The 19,774-nt window shown below is 38.6% G+C and overlaps 1 protein-coding gene across 1 annotated transcript in view; it reads right to left on the bottom strand.

The window, feature by feature from the left end:
- Positions 1–1,116: 1,116 nt before the first annotated feature.
- Positions 1,117–19,774, bottom strand: part of LOC137654359 (uncharacterized) — a 33,000-nt gene continuing 14,342 nt past the window's right edge. The window contains exons 8-13 of the mRNA XM_068387968.1: positions 13,011–13,487; positions 10,800–10,984; positions 8,737–8,917; positions 7,849–8,139; positions 3,115–3,332; positions 1,117–2,096 (exon numbers count right to left, since the gene is read on the bottom strand). Coding sequence (XP_068244069.1) covers positions 2,049–2,096; positions 3,115–3,332; positions 7,849–8,139; positions 8,737–8,917; positions 10,800–10,984; positions 13,011–13,487 — 1,400 coding nt within the window. The 3' untranslated portion in view covers positions 1,117–2,048. The remainder of the gene's footprint in view (positions 2,097–3,114; positions 3,333–7,848; positions 8,140–8,736; positions 8,918–10,799; positions 10,985–13,010; positions 13,488–19,774) is intronic.

Below are 19,774 nucleotides of genomic sequence, written 5' to 3'. Positions count from 1 at the left end.
GAATTACCTGACTCCTTGTTTCCACCACCTAAATGTTTTACAGTATTTGCACTAATACGCAGCAGTGTAAAGTGTATGTTTTTGTATACATGTCTTCCTTTGAAACTCACAGCAAACATAGACCAGTCAGCATTTAAGACCCTTTAAACTGCATTGCAAAATCAATTGTTTTCCTTAGAAAAGCAATTGTTTTGGTACTTTCTGAATAAGGTCCTCCATTATCGACAATTTGTATCATCGGACTTTTTTGTATGTAACAATAGTAGCCCATCATTCCATAAGTAGATAGTTTTACCTCTCGACACTCTCTTATACAGTATTATTGCATTATAATGATGGAAGTCAGATCATGTTTACGTAACGTATCAGTTAGTTACACTACGTTGACCGTCATGTTTTATTGTGACTCATTGCCCCCGATTCATTTATAGGTTTAAAGGCCACTCATGAATTGCAGAGGAAGGGACAATGACATTGCCCTATCATGTAGGACAATGTCCTAGAGACTGACCATATATACATAAGATCAGCGCCCAAGCCCCTCTCCATCCAAGCTCGGAGCGGGGAGGGCCAAGCAAGGGCTGCTGATGACTCAGCAGATAGACCTGTATGCTCCCCCAGACTCCCAATCCTCACTTCACAAGAATGGTGAGGTTGCAAACACTACAAGAAACCATCGAGCTTGAGTTGGACTCGAACCCCAGTCTGGCGATCACTAGGCAGGGGCTAAATTGGCTGCTTCACTTCATTTGGGGTATTTTGACTCGCCAAGAATTTGGCTAACTCTAACATTTTAAATACATATAATTTTGAATATTTTAACGATCTATTCTTGGAAATAACTGTATTCGGGGTATAACTCCAGAAGAGAACTTGAAATATAAATATTCTTTATGTGTAAATTATGATACAAGCCATGATTAGTAGATATAAACAAGGGAAAATGTGAGGAAAAAATATGCAATCAATAGTACAGAATATTACATTATCTAGAACATTATGGCTATGAAAAAAATAATCCTATTGAATTTGATAAGCTCAAAAAGAATATGATCTCACCATTATATAAATACGATCGTGAATAAAACACAGTCTAAATACAGTAACAGTTCTTTATTATAAAATGATATAAATTATAAAAATACAATTATCAACCACCGCGCCAGCCAGGTTTATCCACTCATGTTTACCCTCTAAAAAGTCTCTCTTTTAAACTTCTAACGAAACATAACTGGGACTATAATTGGTTTCTTTAAAAATATGGAACAGTCACATATATCTCTCACATTCTAAACTATGCTTCATAAATTTGATTACAAGTTAGAAAAACAATGATCATGAGATGACAGATCTTTTGATATGATACAATTTTATATTTCTATTTGTTTTGATAGGTTTTTTATACCTATACTCTTCAGGCATGATGATTGTTGTATCTATATAACGATTTATGAATTAAAGTGAAGATATAGAAGATAAAAAACTGTCTTATATTTATAAATATAAGATATAAATTTTTCATTATTTGTGTTTTCAAAATAATTTCCCGTTTTTGTTTTTACATATATATTTTGTATCTAATAACAGCTGATTAACATTTATAAACTGAATGATATAAACATATCCAAGTATTCTCTGTAATTAAAAGAATTTTTTTGATTTTTAACAACTAATATCATATATATATACACATATATGTATATGTATGTATATATGTATGTATGTATACATGTATATACACACGCGCACACACACATATATATGCATGTATACATCGTACCACAGATAGTCAGATGTATTTCCATCGACACACTTAAAATTGTTATGATATTTTTGCTCATCACTGAAACAGTATGCAAACTAAAATCACATTTGATGAAAGTAAAATTGTTTAATATCCACAAAAGCAGTTTTTTCACATATTTGTTCTTTTTCATTTGATTATTAGCCACTTCTCATTAAGTCTCTCCTTATAATCCGTTGTCTCGGTGCTTCTCTTTCCATCTTCGTCTTCCTCTTCGTCTTATTATTCTTATTCCCGTTTCCTATTATTTGACCTCGCTTGAAGTGCTATCTTCGAGAATCATACTTTCGACCTGTCAATCAAAGTGGATAAAATTAGCAATTGTAAGGCATGAGGCATTTTTTCTAGTTCATAATCCAAATTAGTTAATACTGTAACGTTTAATGATTGAAATCTAGCAGAAAATTTATGTGAAAATAAGTCTTTTGGATTTCATTGAAAGTTTTAATAATATTCACGTGTCAAATTTAAACTGATTTAAAATCAATCTCTCAAGTACTTAATCCAAATTTGTTAATACTGCAATGTTTAATGATTGAAATCTAGCAGAAAATTGAAAATTTGAAAATAAGTCTTTGCGGTAGAACTGTTTATTCTAATATTCAGGTGTCAAATTTACACTCTTATTTATAATCAATATAGCTACGTACAATGGATGGAAATTTAGATATTCTTTTGACAAAATTAGTTGTAATATTAACACATAGTAAAGTAAAATAATGAGCATGAGAAAGTCAACAGGAACTATCTAAATTGAAAAAAAAAACAAAAATAATGATTTAAAAATCCTTATATCATTCAGGAGAATAATGAAAATTAAATTTTTAAAATAATCCTAAATTAAGATACCAAAAAAATTGAAAAACTAATGGTCTTAAGAAGAATAATGAAGCTTTCATTAGTACTGAAAAAATCACAGAAAGGATACAATATCAATTCAGAGGAAAGTAAAATAACAAAAAATATCATGGAAAATTAGAATAAACAAATAAGGAAAAGGAGTAGGCCTACATAAAATGTATCAAAATAAATTTGGAAAAAAATAATATGCCGTAAAGAAAAAGCAACACATAAATGCAAACAACATAGTAAAGAATGAAAAAAGTAGAAAATGCTGAATCAAACATCATGAAACCGAAAAATAAAATCAAGATAGTTTATGATCAAAACCAAGACTAAGGATAATCCTATTGAAATAGTATTGCTAAAATTAAAATCAATAAGCAAAGAGTAATGCAAAACCAAAAATGAAAGCGAATACACACAACCCAACACGATGAACGGAAATGTGTTTGGATATTTCCACTCACACATGGCTGCGTCGGTGTCATCGGGGTGGCTGGAGCCACCAGAGGAGTGATGGATGTCTCCAGCCAAGGGCTTTCGCGGCACTCCCCACCCCCACCTCCTATTCCCACTACCATCCCTCCCCCTCCCCCTCCTCCTCCTGCACTTCCTCCGCCGGCTATTGTTCCTCCTCCACCTGAGGCACTTCCTCCTCCTCTACCGCCGCCACTCAAACAGTAAACTGTAAATGAAATAAAATCAATATTTGATCAACTTACTAATAGAGATGTAATGCACAGAAAGTGTATGTATATATGTGTTTATGTATGTATGTAGTTTTGAATGCAGTTATATACGTATGAATACTCTTATTTTCGTTGGGAGAAGCGGGTTAAGAAATATACAGTATCCAGATATCTCCGCAAGTTTCTATTGGTGAGGCTGCAATCACCATGTCTCTTTTGCTTAACCACATGGAAGGTTGGTATTCATTTACTGGTGGATGGGCTGATGGGAGGCAAACTGGTAAAAGGAGCTGGGAGGTGCTAGGCCCTTCATTTAGCTTACTGCATCTTATGAAGTTTGGTGTCATTTTCACTATATATACACACACACACATATATATATATATATATATATATATATATATATATATATATATATATATATATATATATATATATATATATATATATATATATATATATAAGGACTACTATTACACAGGACATGCACACCCAAATTCCTGGCTCTGCTAGCGGAGGCAAGTCCGGTGTGCCATGAGCAGTGGAGGTTGAAGGTTGTGTCCCTCCGTCTTTCGTGCGTGGCTGCATTTAGAAGTGGATAGTGTTTGTTAACAAAGGTTATTACTGATTTTGTCTGTTTGTTTGGCTCTTCATAGGTTCTTTCTTGCTGATTTTGTGTATTCAAAATGCTGAATAAGTGTGGTGTTGTGTACTGCAGCGGTAATTATAACAAGGATAACAGGTGCCCAGTGTTTCGACTGCCAAAAGACCATCATGAAAGACAGAAGTGGCTTGATGTGATACCACCATGTAAGGCCTTTGTTGTTGATTCTGACACATTTTTCATTTGTGAGAAACACTGGGGTGCTAACCCTCCTTCTATCAAATTGCCTGGTGGTTTTTCACGACCTGTGATCCCTCCCAGTGTCTTCAATGTGCCAGCTTCATGTCTGCCATCTTCAAAACTTGTACCTCGCCCAGCGAAGACAAGCAACTGAGGCATTTTCTTCAGAAAAATACGATTACTTCATTTGATGTTTTTAGACCTGAACGTGACCTACAGAAGCAGTACAAGAACTTAATCATTTCAAGATCGGAAGAAAGGTTAGTGTGTCTGTTCATGACAGAAAATTTCAGTGAGTGCAGCATGTCTGTGATTGTTGAAAACATGTCCCCGTTGTGTAGCCCACTGATCTGCCGTCCATTCAAGAAGGGTATTAATGTGCCACTGGATAAGACACTTCATCCTAGCAATGGTTTGAGGTAGTATGATCAGTTTGCCAAAGCTGTGCACTTAGCAATTAACTATGACACCCCGTTTGACAAAATAATTGAGAATGTTGTCACTCTTCTTCAAACCAACACGTCAGCCTGTGTGAACACCAAGAATGAGAAAAAGCTGGTATTTTTGACACGTCAGTTGGAACTTTTATCACAGAAACAGTTTTACATGAAAGATTATTATTTTGCTCTTGAATCATACCCAAAGTGTAGTTATGAACAGCTCAGAGACATTTGGTAATGCCAAGCAAATGCAAGCTGCAGTACATCACTTCATCTATTGACAAGGATCAGGTGATGAGGGAAACATTTGCTAAAGTGAAGACACTGCAGCAGAAGAATGTATTCCTCTTGATAGATGAAGTACGGATTCGGCTAACAGTTGCATTTTCTGGTGGGGTTCTGTGTGGCATGGCAGTGAACAAGCCAGACTGCAAGGCTGCTTCTATGCAATATATAGTGACAAAGTCGCTGCACAGAGGACCTAGTATTATGATTTCTGTGACACCCATCCACAAGCTCACAGCAGCATACCAGCTTGAGCATGTAAAGGAGATGGCAGCTGCTGTTGAGAGGGCAGGTAGGCGTGTCATCGGGTCCATCACTGACAACCACAAGATAAATCAGCAGTAGTGTGAGCTGTTTGATTTTCCGGATGATTGTCGTGCCACAGCCAAGCATCCTCTTGACAAAGAGCGTGTCTGGTTTCTAACTTTTTGACACAGTGCATCTTCTGAAGTGCATTTACAACAACTGGATCAGTGAGAAGTGCCAGAAGATCAGTCTTGACAATAAAACAACAGCATTATTTGCTGACGTCAAGAAACTGTACGAGTCAGAGAAAGGCAGTATTCTGAAGACTACTCCCCTCACTAAATTTGCTGTTAAACCTTCACGATTTCAACTACAAAATGTGCAGCATGTCTTGAAGGTCTTCAATGAAAAGGTTGTGGCTTCATTGAAGCTCAGAGGAAGTCATGACACTACTAAGTTCATCCAAATCATCCTCAACTAGTGGAATTTAGTGAATGTATCTGGGAAGGGGTAAGATCAGCGCATGAACAATTAATATTGAGCTGTTTAGGATCCCCAGTCAACCAGGCTGCCAACTTTCTTGTTGTTTTTACAAGAGGCTTCTTCAGGACATGGAGCAAATCGAATCAAGTGTTTCACCCATGACACCATTAATGTATTAGTGCAGAATATGCAGAGACTGATTGCCGTTTGCCGATACTTGTTCAGGAACGCTGATTTCCATTATGTCCTGCTACATGAGATCCACAGTGACTGGCTTGAGGGGGAGTTCTCAGTCTACCGTCAATCAACTGGTGCAAATTCTTTCATGACCACTGGGGATGTGTTTTCCATATGCAAGCAGCGCCTTACGAGATATACTGCTGTAAACCTCCGGTCCATCGTTGTCCACCCTGTGTTGAAGGAACATACCTGCCTGGGGACTGCAATTGACCTAGAAGATGCAGCCTCCATGGAGAGGTGCACCACTGACTGTGAATGAAGAGTGCAGTGCGGCCTATGTAGTGGAGTGGCTTGAGACGAAGTGCGAGGATGATGTGGTCTTCAGTGCCGAGGAACCTCTATTGACCAGTGACTTTAAGGACTTTATCGAAACAGTGTCCAGAGGTTCCCTGACAACTCCACATGCGTGCACTTTTGATATTGTCAGATGTGGACTGTGTTTCATCAAGGAAGCCCGTCACTGTTCCTGCTGCCAGAAAAGACTGATGGAGATCTTATCGACACTGGCCAGCTTTAGTGGGATTGACATTGACTGTCCCAAGATGATCCGTCGTCTGGCAAGTGTTTGAATGGACTCTATAACCTAGAGAAAGACCAGCAGAAAGGAGGCCTGGCTTGCTGATTAATCTCTGCAGCCTGGTAAGCTTGTGCTTTTATGTCTGTTTATTTGTTTGAATGTTTGTTTGTTTGCAATCACAAAGGTTTAACTATAATCCATTTTGTAAAATGTAAAACAACAGCAACTTGGGTTCCTTTAAAGTGTCCACTAATCTTATACATTAATACATGTTAACTTCGGCTAAAATTTATATTTCAAAGCCTAATAGTGCCTTAACAATAATTTCTTATTTCATTATAAAAGTTTATATTTACTTATACTGCATTGAATAAGTCAATAGTTGATATACTTGTCCTATATACAAAGTTAGGTTTCTAACTTTGATATATTTGCCCAGTATAAAGTGTTAGGTTACAAAGAAAGCAATGGCCTCTGCTAGCGTAGCAAGGAATCTGGGTGTGCACGTCCTGTAAAATAGTAGTCCTTGATATATATATATATATATATATATATATATATATATATATATATATATATATATATATATATATATATATATATATATATATATCATCATCGTCATCAGCCATTACTAGCCCCCTGCAGAACAAAAGCCTAAGGCATGTCCTTCCACTTGCGTCTGTTTATGGTCTTTCTGTGACAGTCAACGTCCGCAAACTTCCTTAGTTTGTCGATTCATCTTCTTCTCTTCCTTCCTCTACTTCTTTTCCAATCTCTAGGACCCATTCTGTTATTGTCAAGGTCCATCTATTATCTATCATTCTCATCATTATTCTTTCCATAGCCCTTTAAGTTGTAACTAAGCTTATGTTCTGAGGCTTTAGCAAGGCTCCAAGTTCCTGATGCATAGGTTAATACTGGTAGGATCATCTCATTAAATGCTTCTCTTTTAAGAGAAAGTGGCATTTTACTTTTCATAACCTCATTTTGTTTACCAAATGCTCTCCATCCCATGCTTATCCTTCTTTCAATTTCGGTCTCGTGTCCTGGGAAAATACTTACACCTTGTCCTAAGTATATATATTCATTAGCAATCTCCAACGGTTCGTCCATAACTCTTATTTGTTGAATCTCTTTGTTTTCATTGAGAATTATCTTAGTTTCACTCATATTCATTTTCAGTCACATATACTGTGCATTTATATATATATATATATATATATATATATATATATATATATATATATATATATATATATATATATATATATAATGTGTGTATTTCAGAGTGTGTGTATGTATATAATGGATACCAAGTTTAATGCTATATCATTCATAATTCTCTCTTGACAAAATATGATAGGAAGATCTGACGCAATCAGCAACATTTCAGTCACATGTGGAATTTCTATGAATATTTACTCATCTATTTATATCATTTCCAGTCATCTCACCTGAAGATCTGGAGGCTTCCAACTGCGAGTGGGAGCTGCAGTGGCTGAGAGACCTCACGGGGGAGGAGAGTGCGGAAGGAAACGACGCAGGGCTGCTCCCAGGGGCCTCCTGCCTTCGCTGCCTCTGGCGGCACCAGATGACGATAATGACCACTGACAGGATGACGACCATTCCACAAGCTCCGGCGACGACCCCGCCCACGACACCTCCTATGGTGCCGTCAAGGTCGTCCCAGATGCCGTCGTATTCCCCTTGGAAGTCGTCAAGGGCCGGGTCGGTGAGTGACGGATCTTTTGAAAGGGAGAAGTTATTTATACCATCAAGTTGGTAAGCAGCATTTCGAGATATTTTCTCAATCTTTTTAAAGTTGAAATTTTTATTTTGAAATGGGATTTTTTTCATTTATTTATACTTCTTGCGAGTAATTGCAAAACCAGCAATTATAAAAATTTATCTGTTTTATTTACACAGTATTTTGAGATAATCATTTATCGTTAATCTTCCCACTTACTTATATATCCTGTTCTACATCATGATAAACATTTTTTACATGCTCTTAGAATACCACTGTCCTAGCAAGTTGTTGAAAATTTATTCATCTCAATACTTATCTTATGGTAAAACAATTCTAGAGACAAAATTACTAAAACTTTCTAGAATTGCTCAAAATATTTCTTTTGAAAACCAAAGAAATCCTGTCTATGTATATGGATGTTTTACCTTTTTTATGTAAGACAAAAATTTAAACTTCAATATCTTTGAAAAAAAAAATACCAACATAATAACACAATCTCTCTCTCTCTCTCTCCCTCTCTCTCACACACACACAAATAGCTGTCACTTTAGTTAACAAATAATGTAAAAAAAGAAATCCCTCACAGACTCACCCGTCAAATGAACAGATATTTTGGGGATTGTTTGGGCGTACATATAGACGGGTTTAGAACGGGCGTGGGGAGAAACAGCGTAGAGCACAAGTTTTAGAGAGGCGCCCGCTGGCAGACCGTCGACTTCGAATTCCGGACGGTCTCCGCTCACGTTGGCCAGAAGGCTTCCTCCCATCCAGACCTCAAATGAAACATGAGGGAGTTGGTATTTATAATGCTAATAGTTTTAAAAAACAATAATGATTTTAATCATTTTAATAATAATGATAATTTTAATAATTTCAATACGAATATTTTCAATAATAATGATGAAAACTTTAATGATTCTAATAATGATAAATTGAAGCTCTAAATAGAAAAAAAATTATAATTAGAAGTAGAATTGATAATGCTTATCTTCAATTGAAGCTCTAATCTAAAGTGTATCTGAATTATAAAAAAATATTGAAAAAACAATTATGTGTTTTATGCCAGTGTTTATTGGTAACTGAAGATTTTGTTTAAAACAGAAAAGTTGACGAAGTTGAAATAATAGTTATCGTTGTGTAGTTAAACTCTAATTCAAGGTAAAAGAAAACTGCATAATACTTGCCAAAGTGAAAGTGGATATTCTAATTTTGCTGATGAGAAATTTTAAATCATAGAAAGTTGGTGATAAAATATCAAATAAAAATGATTGAACACATTGAACACGATTCAGGACGAGTTATGTTAGATAGAGCACCGAGAAAAAGAATGATAAAAAGCATGATAGAAATCAAATCTAAAGTATTGAAGACTTGAAAAATAGGTGAGGATTAATATGAAGACAACCTTCGTTATAACATTTAGATATAAAATCCTTTTACCATTTAGAACCAGCGTAATGTACCCCCTACTAAATAAAATACAACTGTTAGTCCCTAAACCCATATTCCACGAAATCATAAAGTACAAAAGGGATGTATTAGGAGGAAAAACAGAATGAAAATAGAGGGGCACTCAGTAGAGCGCAGACCTTCGCCTCGGCCTTTTGCTCGACCTTGACCTTGACCTTAACATGTATTAATTGGCATGGATTTTCATACACTCAACTATGAACCAAGTTTGAAGTCTCTGTGGCAACGATGCCTAAACTTATGGTTGATTACGTGAATTGGACATTTTGCTTGGCCGTGACCTTGGCCTTCGACTTTGACCTTTCAAAATTTAACCATTTCCAGATTTTTACATAACAGTTAATCCCTGCAAGTTTCATTGATCTACGATCAAAATTGTGGACAGGAAGGTGTTCACTAACATACACACGCACAAATACCCAAACAGGGGGTAGAACATAACCTCCTTCCAACTTCGTTGGCGGAGGTAAATATAATTTGAAATAATTAGTATGAACATGTGAAATATCTCATCTTGTTTGGTAATCGTATTTGTAATGTTAAAGAAATCGGAAATAGAAATGAATATGAAAACAGAATTACTTTGAATTTCCAAATGGGAGCTCAGGTCTTAAAGAGATATATCTAACTATATATGAACAATATAAATTAAATAACAGTTTTCATTTTATTTTAGAAAATTTATAAGATCCCGATAAATAAAAAGAAAAATAAATACAACTTAAAGTATAGATTACTGCGTAATCCTTTTATATTTGGGTATTATTGAATTCATTAATCACGACGAGTTTTCAGGATAATACTTTATTTATAGATTCATAAACGTAAAGAAACTTTCATTGTGTAATGCTGAATAATGGAACAAAGTCTGAAAACTATAATACTGGTATTCGTAATTAGTAAAATGAGATATTAATTACATAAGAAAGAAGGTTGACAAAAACAACAATATCAATAATAATAATAATAATAATAATAATAATAATAATAATATTAATAATAATAATAATATTAAAAATAACAATAACAATAATAATAATAATAATAATAATAATAATAATAATAATAACAATAACAACAATAATAATAATGATAATAATAATAATAATAAAGATAATAACAATAATAATAATAATAATAATAATAATAATAATAATAACAATAATAATAATGAGAAACACTAACCTGCATATTAGTTGTAGTTCTGACCTCAGATGACCTGACAAAGCTCAATCCCGGGGAGTAGTTGACCAAAGGCACCACATTCGAATCCGTGACGTCCTTGGCAGGCGCCGGGTCATCACACCTGACCTCGATTCGATTCGTCTCGACGGACGTTATATTACACGATTTCAGAGGCTCCGGCGGCTCTGCGGGGGTTATGCAGTTACTAATATATGCGACCCGTCAAAAATGGCTGCTAAATAGTTAAGAGACATGCACACACACACGCACGCGTACACAGAATCACCCCTTCCTATCCCCTCGCCCTATCGTAACTACAAAACTTATTTTTGGGCAATTTGTGAGAAATTGTTGTTTCCGACTGTAACCCCCTCTCACCAGGATATGACTACTCCCCTAACCCCAACTGATTGGATGATTGAGACTAATAGTGATTGTTTGTCATTGGGCGAATGATACTGATATCTAATTTTATTCATATTACATTCAGGCACCATATATATATATATATATATATATATATATATATATATATATATATATATATATACACACACAGTATATATATATACATAGATACACACACATATTTATATATGTATATATATATATATATATATATATATATATATATATATATATATATATATATATATATATATATATATATATAAAGTGCCTGAATGTAATATGAATAAAATCTGATGTCAATATCATTCGCCCAATAACACACACACACACACACACACATATATATATATATATATATATGTATGTATATATATATATATATAATATATATATATATATATATATATATATATATATATATATATATATATATATACATACATATATGCTATCAGTCTGATTCACACGACTATTTGAGAATTCAATATCCATATCTATTAGCCTATATCACAGTGACAAAGTTATGGATTATTTAAAAATATATTAAAAAAAAGAATGATTTTGAAATTTCATATTCATATACATTCATATCTATTTACAGACAAGAATCTTAATTTCATTTGCTATATAATTTCAGCGATACAGGATCCTTTGATAGAGTATTAACCTAATCAGATTTAAAAAAAGAATAATTTCGTATTCATGAACCTTAGATAAACGTATTATTTACACTGCGTAATTTCTGTAGCTCCTCCATGGGACCCTATGGCTGTAAATGAATAAGTGGCAAATGCTACAAAACACCAAATTTTCTTTGATCTGGTTGTATATTTAACAGTTGTGACTTTATAGGGTGTGAGTGTTTTCATGGTTATAGGCTATGGGTCTTGTTATTTTTTTTTCTTTTTTTATAGATAATGTAATGGTAAAATTGGTTATACTTATGACGTGAATCATGATACTTATCTTATACGTGATGAAATCTCCGAAACTTCAAGCAAAACTACTTATTTGTCGTAGGATTATTAATTTAGTTTGGGTAAGGAGGTAATGCCTGGATAGTAGTACTAGTTAATAATTAAGTCAGACTGGAAATATATATGTGAAAAAATATTGTCCACACTTTTAGAATACCAAAACTAAATAGTACATAAGAGTTTTGAATAGAATTGTACGTGCAAGGTTTTTGGTAATTTTCAAATTTTTTTATCACTGACACTAAATAAAAAGAAATACTCCTAAGGTCTACCCAAGGTTCTCAGGTAATTCAATAGCCATGGAAAACTTTAAAAGGGTGTGATAATATTGGGTAAATTCATCCTAATCATGATCAGCAATAAAAATATTTTTACCAATATTTGGTTCTACCTGTATAGCTCCCTGTTATCAAAGGTCATATTAATTTCAGCAAGTACAAATCATCGTAAGTGTATCATAATTTCTCATCAATACTATCAATAGTGTAGGTAACAATATTTTCTAGAATTTTCTTCATAACTTATGCATAGTAGTTTTTGATGTTAGGAAAACACCGATTGTAATGAAGTATTTTGGGTTGCTATTCATGAATGCAAATGCAGATTTGTAAAACACACACACACACGCACATACACACACACACATATATATATATATATGTATGTATATATATATATATATATATATATATATATATATATATATATATATATATATATATATATACACACACACACACACATATATATATATATATATATCACAATTTACTTGTGATTCAGTAATGTTACGAACAATAAAAATAGTCAAAGTCTTCCTTACCAACAGTCGCCAGTGTATACGTGCAAGGTATCCTAGTTCGCCCAAGCCTATTTCTGGCATAACAAAAGAGTTGCACTGGTGCCGTTGGAGTCAGGGTCAAAATAGATCGTGTGGGATCGGAAGGATCAACTCGATGATGAAGCAACGATCCCTTAAGGTCCTCCTCGAAGCTCTCCCTCGCGGGGGTCCTCCCTGCTGAGCCTGGGGAAGGCGTTAACCAAGGACCCGTATCGGTGGAGTGACCTGGAGTCAGGTCAATCATGCCGGGGTGGTGCGGGGGTGGGCCATCTCCGGTGATGATGCCCCCACGTTCGTCGACGAAGCCGTTTTCGTGGCCGTGTTCCGGGGGCACGTCTACCATGGTCCAGGTGAAGACGAGGTCTTTAGGAAGGGCGTCCATTTCGCAGGTGAGGTTTATTGAAGTGTTGGCGGCAACCACCAGGTTTTTCTCCTTTGGGTCGAGGCATTGGGGGATGTCTAAAAGAATACAAACGGCCATTCTTAGTGTTTACTGATTCCTTATTCAAGAACCTCCAGTTTAAAAAGACAACAGGCTGTAATCAGAGTATTCCAATCCTTAACCAGTTAGCCCCATTTATTGTTGTTTTCTATATTCAAGAATAAAAGCTATGTTTTCAATGTTTGCTCAGTTCGTTTGCAAAACATGATTACGTCAAAAGAAACAATAAGAGATTTACAGGGAATTAAGTAATAGGAGAAACATTATTATTCATGAGTGACTCAGCAAAAAAAATGACATCAGTATATTGGGTTTTAACAGGAAATTATTTTCCCTTGTACTTTTTAAGTTTATCATGTGATTAAAAAAAATGCTCTTGAATAATGTTTGAAAAATACTAGTTTTTTAGTGTTTACTGATTCAATAAAGATAATGAAAATGAGGCTTTTAAAAAACCACCGATAATTTTCAATTACAGTTATCAGATTAATGAAAAAAATACACACAACTTAGATCTCCTGGATATTTCAATAGCTAAACAAATTTTTTCCCATTTTTACTGACTTCGTATTAAATCCCACTATGTCTATCCAGACGAAAAGCAGTCATTGTAATTTGCAGATACTGTATAGTATACGTAACATTAAAAGAAACATTTTTAGATAGTAACCTTATTAATTCCACGATTGAAAGAAGCCAAGACCAGTAATTATTACCATTGAATAATTCAGATGGGAAACAAAACTTATGGTGCTCTCGTTAAGATTACTTTCTATATAATTATGATAACTACTGATTATTGCTATAGTGATTATTTTAAGCATTAAGCCCTTATGGTTACTCTCATCCGAGCTATTATATATATATATATATATATATATATATATATATATATATATATATATATATATATATATATATATATATACATGTATATATATATATATATATATATATATATATACCTCTATATATTTGTGTGTAAGTGTGTGTGTACCTGTGTGTATGAGTTTGTATGGTCATTTTTGGGGTCATGGTTACAAGTCACTGAATGTATCATAGCCTTCAAATTTTCATTAAGAAAAAAATTAAACTACATTTTGACTGTCTCGCAGCTCGTAAAAGAAATGGAAAGTCTGAAAGACCCAAATACAAAACATCAAAAAACAAGATTAATTCCAAAAATAAATCTAAAGAACTTCGTAAAAAAGGAACGAGAAACTCTAAAATCTTTTCTTTTCTTCTTCTTTTTTCTTGTTTATTGGGACAACACTGAAAGCGTTTTACCCAATTCTCTAAACTTCATCGACTCCGAATAAATCGGCGAGTCAGTCTTGCCATAAAAGCATCGGCAGATGAAAAGTTTCCCCACACGGATTCCATCCATCGAATTCCCCGCACGACCGGACGCCTGAATCAAAGGGAGATCTGGCAATAGTTCTGCCTTTCGATCACAAACTTTAAATGGAATTGGTAACAATGGCAACTATTCTCCTTCAACTTTGCAGTCATTGTGTTAAGGTGTTTGTGGGAACTATACCCGGTTCTCTCCCGCGAGGCAGTCAGAGGCATGAGGCCTCAAGGAATGCAATTGCAAATCTGCGTTGCTCATTTCTTCTGATGGTACTTTAGAAAATCTGAATAAAACGAGGCTATTAGCATTATCATTATTATCATCATAAACCTTTGGAACAACCCTCCACATTGAATTTTTCTTTCAATAATAGCAAAAATAAAAAGCAGAGGCAAGGGGAAGAAGTAAATGGCAGTAATTGATAAACGCCATGCGTAAAATTAAAACAGGTGCCAGAATTACATTTTAAGCTTGTAAAAAGACTCCTCTTGAACTTTTGACCGGTGATATCATTACTGACAAATTCAAAATTACAAAAACCAGGTAGGCCTACACAGAAAATTTAACACAATTTAATAGATACGATACCCCCCAAAAATGACAATTTCTATGAAAATTTTAGTTTTCCTAACATACTTACCACGTCCCAAATAATTAGGAGTTTACTCTTATCGTCTTCTATCCGGCCAGAATTTCTCCTCCCCAACAGGCCACCCCGAACCTCCCTTCTTACCCGCACAAACCTGACCTCTCTGTTTCCATAGGGTGACGCTTCGGTTGACCTTCTCAGGTCGCCATTAGCTATTTTACTCTGAACCCAAGAAAAAAGTTATTTGACAGTTGGGTCTATAGCGGGGACGGAGGGGTGGGGGGGGGGTGAGGCAATTACAATATTGGAACGTGTTAAGTATGTTAGGAAAAATACAATTTTCTTAGAAGTTGTCATTTATTCTGACACGAACACTTACCACGTCCCAAATAATTAGGAGCCTCAGAATTAGGAGGCAGGCAAATAGACCCATGCAAGAGAGGTGAGGGATCAGAGGAAGGGCTAAGGCCTGTTGGGGAAAAACAAAAAGGGGTATCAAGGAACATAGGTTAAATAGGTAACACGCACCCAAGGGACATCTCCTTGTCTGGGTCCTTCCATGGTTGGCAGAAGGGGTAGGGATTTGAGATCCTCTATCCATCGCCGCCCATCAGGGCTGTGTCGAGTGTGGCTGCCCTTAGATCCTCTGCTGGGTGACCATGACGGGACCAAGCTTGAAACCCTCCTGGGTCTTGAGGGAGCAGTGGGCCATGAACTTTGACTATCTAGCTCTTGGCCGACCGCCATGTTCTTCTCAAAGGGCAATGAGGTGCTGATGCCAGGGATATCGTGAGGTTTGGTGGGAGTGGGGAAGGTTCCCTCTTGATCAGGTACGCCCTTCAGATCGTCTCCCATAGCCAGAAGGAGATCATATTCTTAGAGACCGCCTTCTTCACTATACCCGTCATGACGAACAGTCTCCTGATATCCAGTCTGAGCGCAGGAGATCCTCGAGAGATACTTCCGCCCCGCCCTCACTGGTCACAAGAGAAGGTCCTCTGGGTCATCTCTCCTGGGAATAGCGGGGATGGCAAACTCGGTGAAGTGGGGGTCATCTATCGCCAGGCTTTTGCCACGGAGGGAACGAATTTGAAGACCAACTCCTTCCACCCGTGAGAATGGGAGACTTCTGCTGAGAGCCCGTGAAGTTAGCCTACCCTCTTGGCCGAGTCCAGGGCGAGGAGGAACACTGTCTTCAGGGTTAGCTCCCTGTCGGCAATTTGTCTCAGAGGGTCAAATGGAGTCTTCTTCAGGGCGTCTATGCCTTTGATGATTTCCCACGTGGGAGCCTTGAGGGTCCTATGGGGGCAGGACTCCTTGAACCCTTTTACCAGCATCGAGAGGGGCTTGGAGGAGCCTAGGTTCAAGCCCTTGAGAAGGAATACCTGGCCCAGGCCAGCTAAGAATCCCTTTACTGCTGGTACTGACATGCCCCAGTCGAGTCCCAGGTGTATCAGGAACTCCGTGATGACCAGGATAGAGGCCTTGAGGGGCCGTATGCCCTCTTTGTCGCAACATTTGCCAAAGGTCGCCCATCTCGACTGGTATATGGCTCTCCAGGAATGTCTGAGATTCGATGTAATCTGGGAGGCTGCCCTCTTGTAGTACCCTACCCTTCTTAGCAAAGCCTCTATAGTCTCCACGCATGAAAGGAGAGGCTTTGGAGGCCTTCGTAGAACCTCTGGAAGTCGGGTTGCAGATCTCGACATGGGGGCAGGGGCCACAGAGGTTCCTTTGCCAAGGACCTCAGGTCCATGAACCACTCCTTTTTGGGCCACCACGGGGCTATCAGAGCCATCCTTGCCTGCTTCGCCCCCCGAAGACAGTTTAAGGTCTGCCTCAGAGAGGAAAATGGAGGGAAGGCGTACACGTCTAGGACGTCCCATGAGTGTTGAAACGCGTCTTCCCGAGCTGCTGCTGGGTCCAGTACTGCGGAACAGAAGACTGGCAGCTTCGCGTTCAGCCTTGTTGTAAAGAGGTCCAGGCACGGTGACCCCCACTTTTCTATCACTGACCTTGCCACCTTCGGATGAAGGGACCATTCCTGCTGAGACCATCCACAACTACGTTCCTTTTTCCTGAAATGTACCTGGTTGTCAGAGAGATGGCATTATCCTCGGCCCAGGATAGGATCTTTACCGTCAGGTTGTGGATCCGGCGAGAGCATAAGCCTCCCTGTTTCTTGACTTAGGCGACGACGGTGGCATTGTCACTCATCAGAGCCACCCTTCTTCCCACTAACGAACTTTCTAAGATGACGAGAGCCTTCTGTGCTGCCAGCAGCTCGAGTTCGCTTATGTGGAGAATCTGTTCCTCCGAGGACCACCGACCTCCAGCTGTTTTGTCCGACAAGTGGGCTCAACATCCCTCCCTGAATGCGTCCGTGAACAGGACTTTCTGATGAGGATCCAGGAGTGAAACTCCCATTTGGTTGTTCCTTGGTTCCAACCACCACTGGAGTGCCTCCCTGGTTGACTGGGATGGGAAAAGCTTTGGGGGTGGATACTGCATTGCTAAGGCTTGTACCTCTTTTAGGTCACACTAGGCAGGGTGCAGCATCAACTCTCCCTTGGGAACGAGCTTTTTCAGGGACACCAGCTGGTCTACCAGTCTCTGCCATTCCTTTAACGACCCCGGTTTTCCCCTGATTAAGGGCTTAGTCATGCTTTCCAGATTCCCGATCCGCTCCTTCATTGGGAAGGCCCTGGTTTGCACGTAGCATATCTCCATCCCCAGGTACACCGTCCTCGTGGTTGGGGAGCATTGTGACTTCTCCCAGTTGAACACTATCCCCAGTTCCATGCAGAAGGTCACTAAATCGTCCCTCTGCTCTGACAACTGTTCTCTGGACCCCGAGAGGAGTAACCAGTCATCTAGATGCCTCAATAATCTCCTCTCTCTCTTGTGGGTCAACTGGGAGACCAGGGAAAAGACTCTGGTGAAGACCTGAGGTGCAGTCAACAGGCCAAAGCAGAGGGTAAAGAACTGGAAGGCTTATTCTCCCCATTTGAACCTGAGGAACTTCCTCAGGTCTAGGGATAGCATGAAATCCCATTCCCTGATAGCTGCCAGGACCGTCCTGGGCGTTTCCATCTGGAACGCGTGGTCATGGTGATAAAACGGCTGAGGGCCGAGAGATCGATGACCGGACTCCAGCCACCTGAGGCCTTCTCCACCAGGAACGGCTGAAGAATCCCGGTAGGTCGAGGGGTACCTCCTGAATAACCCTTTTGAAGAGTAGGTCTTGAACTTCCCCTTCCAAGGCCCTCCAACGTGCTTCCTCCATGGGGTGGAGAGAGGAGGTCTCAAGGCCCAATACCAAAGGAGGGGTGGGACCCTTGAAGGGAATATGGTAACCTTTCTTCAACACTTGAACTGTCCATTGGTCTACCCCTTCCTCTGCCCAATTTCTCCACCTTGAACTGAATCATCCCCCTAGCCCCGGAGGGCACTGGAGAGAGGGGTCTCGCCCTCTACTTTCCCTTGAAGAAGCAGCCGTTACCTGATCCTCTGTTGGTAGGACCTCTGTGTCTATTTCTGCATGCGGCTGGCCTTTGCCCTCCTGAGGGGGACTGAATTGGAGGAGCCCAATGGGAGGAGGATGGGGCTTGGGCTGACGGTATAGAGGGTAGCCCACCTGACTAGGACCTTGCCCTACCATGATCTCGAGGCCGGTATAGAGGGCGTGTGTTTGAAGATGACGACGGTGCGGACACCCTGTGGAGCATTGTGTCGTGACCCACCTTCCTCCGCTTGTCCAGTGCCCTTTCCTCTAACTCCTCCATGAAGAGAGCTTCCCTGACGATGGGGGCGTCCTTCAGAGTCCTTAACTCCCTGTCCGGGAGATTCCTTGGCAGCCTATAGAGGACAACGTCCCTCCTTCGCAAGGCTGGCTGGCCCGCCAAGAAGACTACGGCTCTCGATCCTGAGACTGCCAACTCCAGGTACTGTTTCTTTGCCAAGCCGCTCCTCACATTGTTCTCCAGGGTGAAGGAAACCAGGGCCGTGGACCAGAGGTCTAGCCAGGAAGCCGCATCTCCAGAGGCCCATGTGGCCGCTTATATGGATGTTGCCTCCTGGACCAAGACACCCATGACCCCGCCTGACAGTTTATCATCCGTGGAACTGGGCGCCAGGGGAGCTAATTTCCCTCTGGAGTATAGAATCACCTGTGCTTGATCTCCGGAAAGGGTAAAAGTTTCGGTGCACCATGGGGACCTGTCCGGTCCTTTTGGCTCCCTAGGGGCTCCAACATGGCGTTCCAGACCGGTGTTGTGGAGTCGAACTTGCACCAGAACGTGATCGGGTAGGTCGTTGACCCATCTTATAAGACCCAACACTCTCTGGAAGGACGACCCTTC

Source organism: Palaemon carinicauda, chromosome 15 (genome assembly GCF_036898095.1).
Source record: "Palaemon carinicauda isolate YSFRI2023 chromosome 15, ASM3689809v2, whole genome shotgun sequence".
Taxonomy (NCBI): Eukaryota; Metazoa; Arthropoda; class Malacostraca; order Decapoda; family Palaemonidae; genus Palaemon; species Palaemon carinicauda.
The sequence above is the reverse complement of the archived record's forward strand: the minus strand, read 5'-3'. Positions and strand labels throughout refer to the sequence as shown.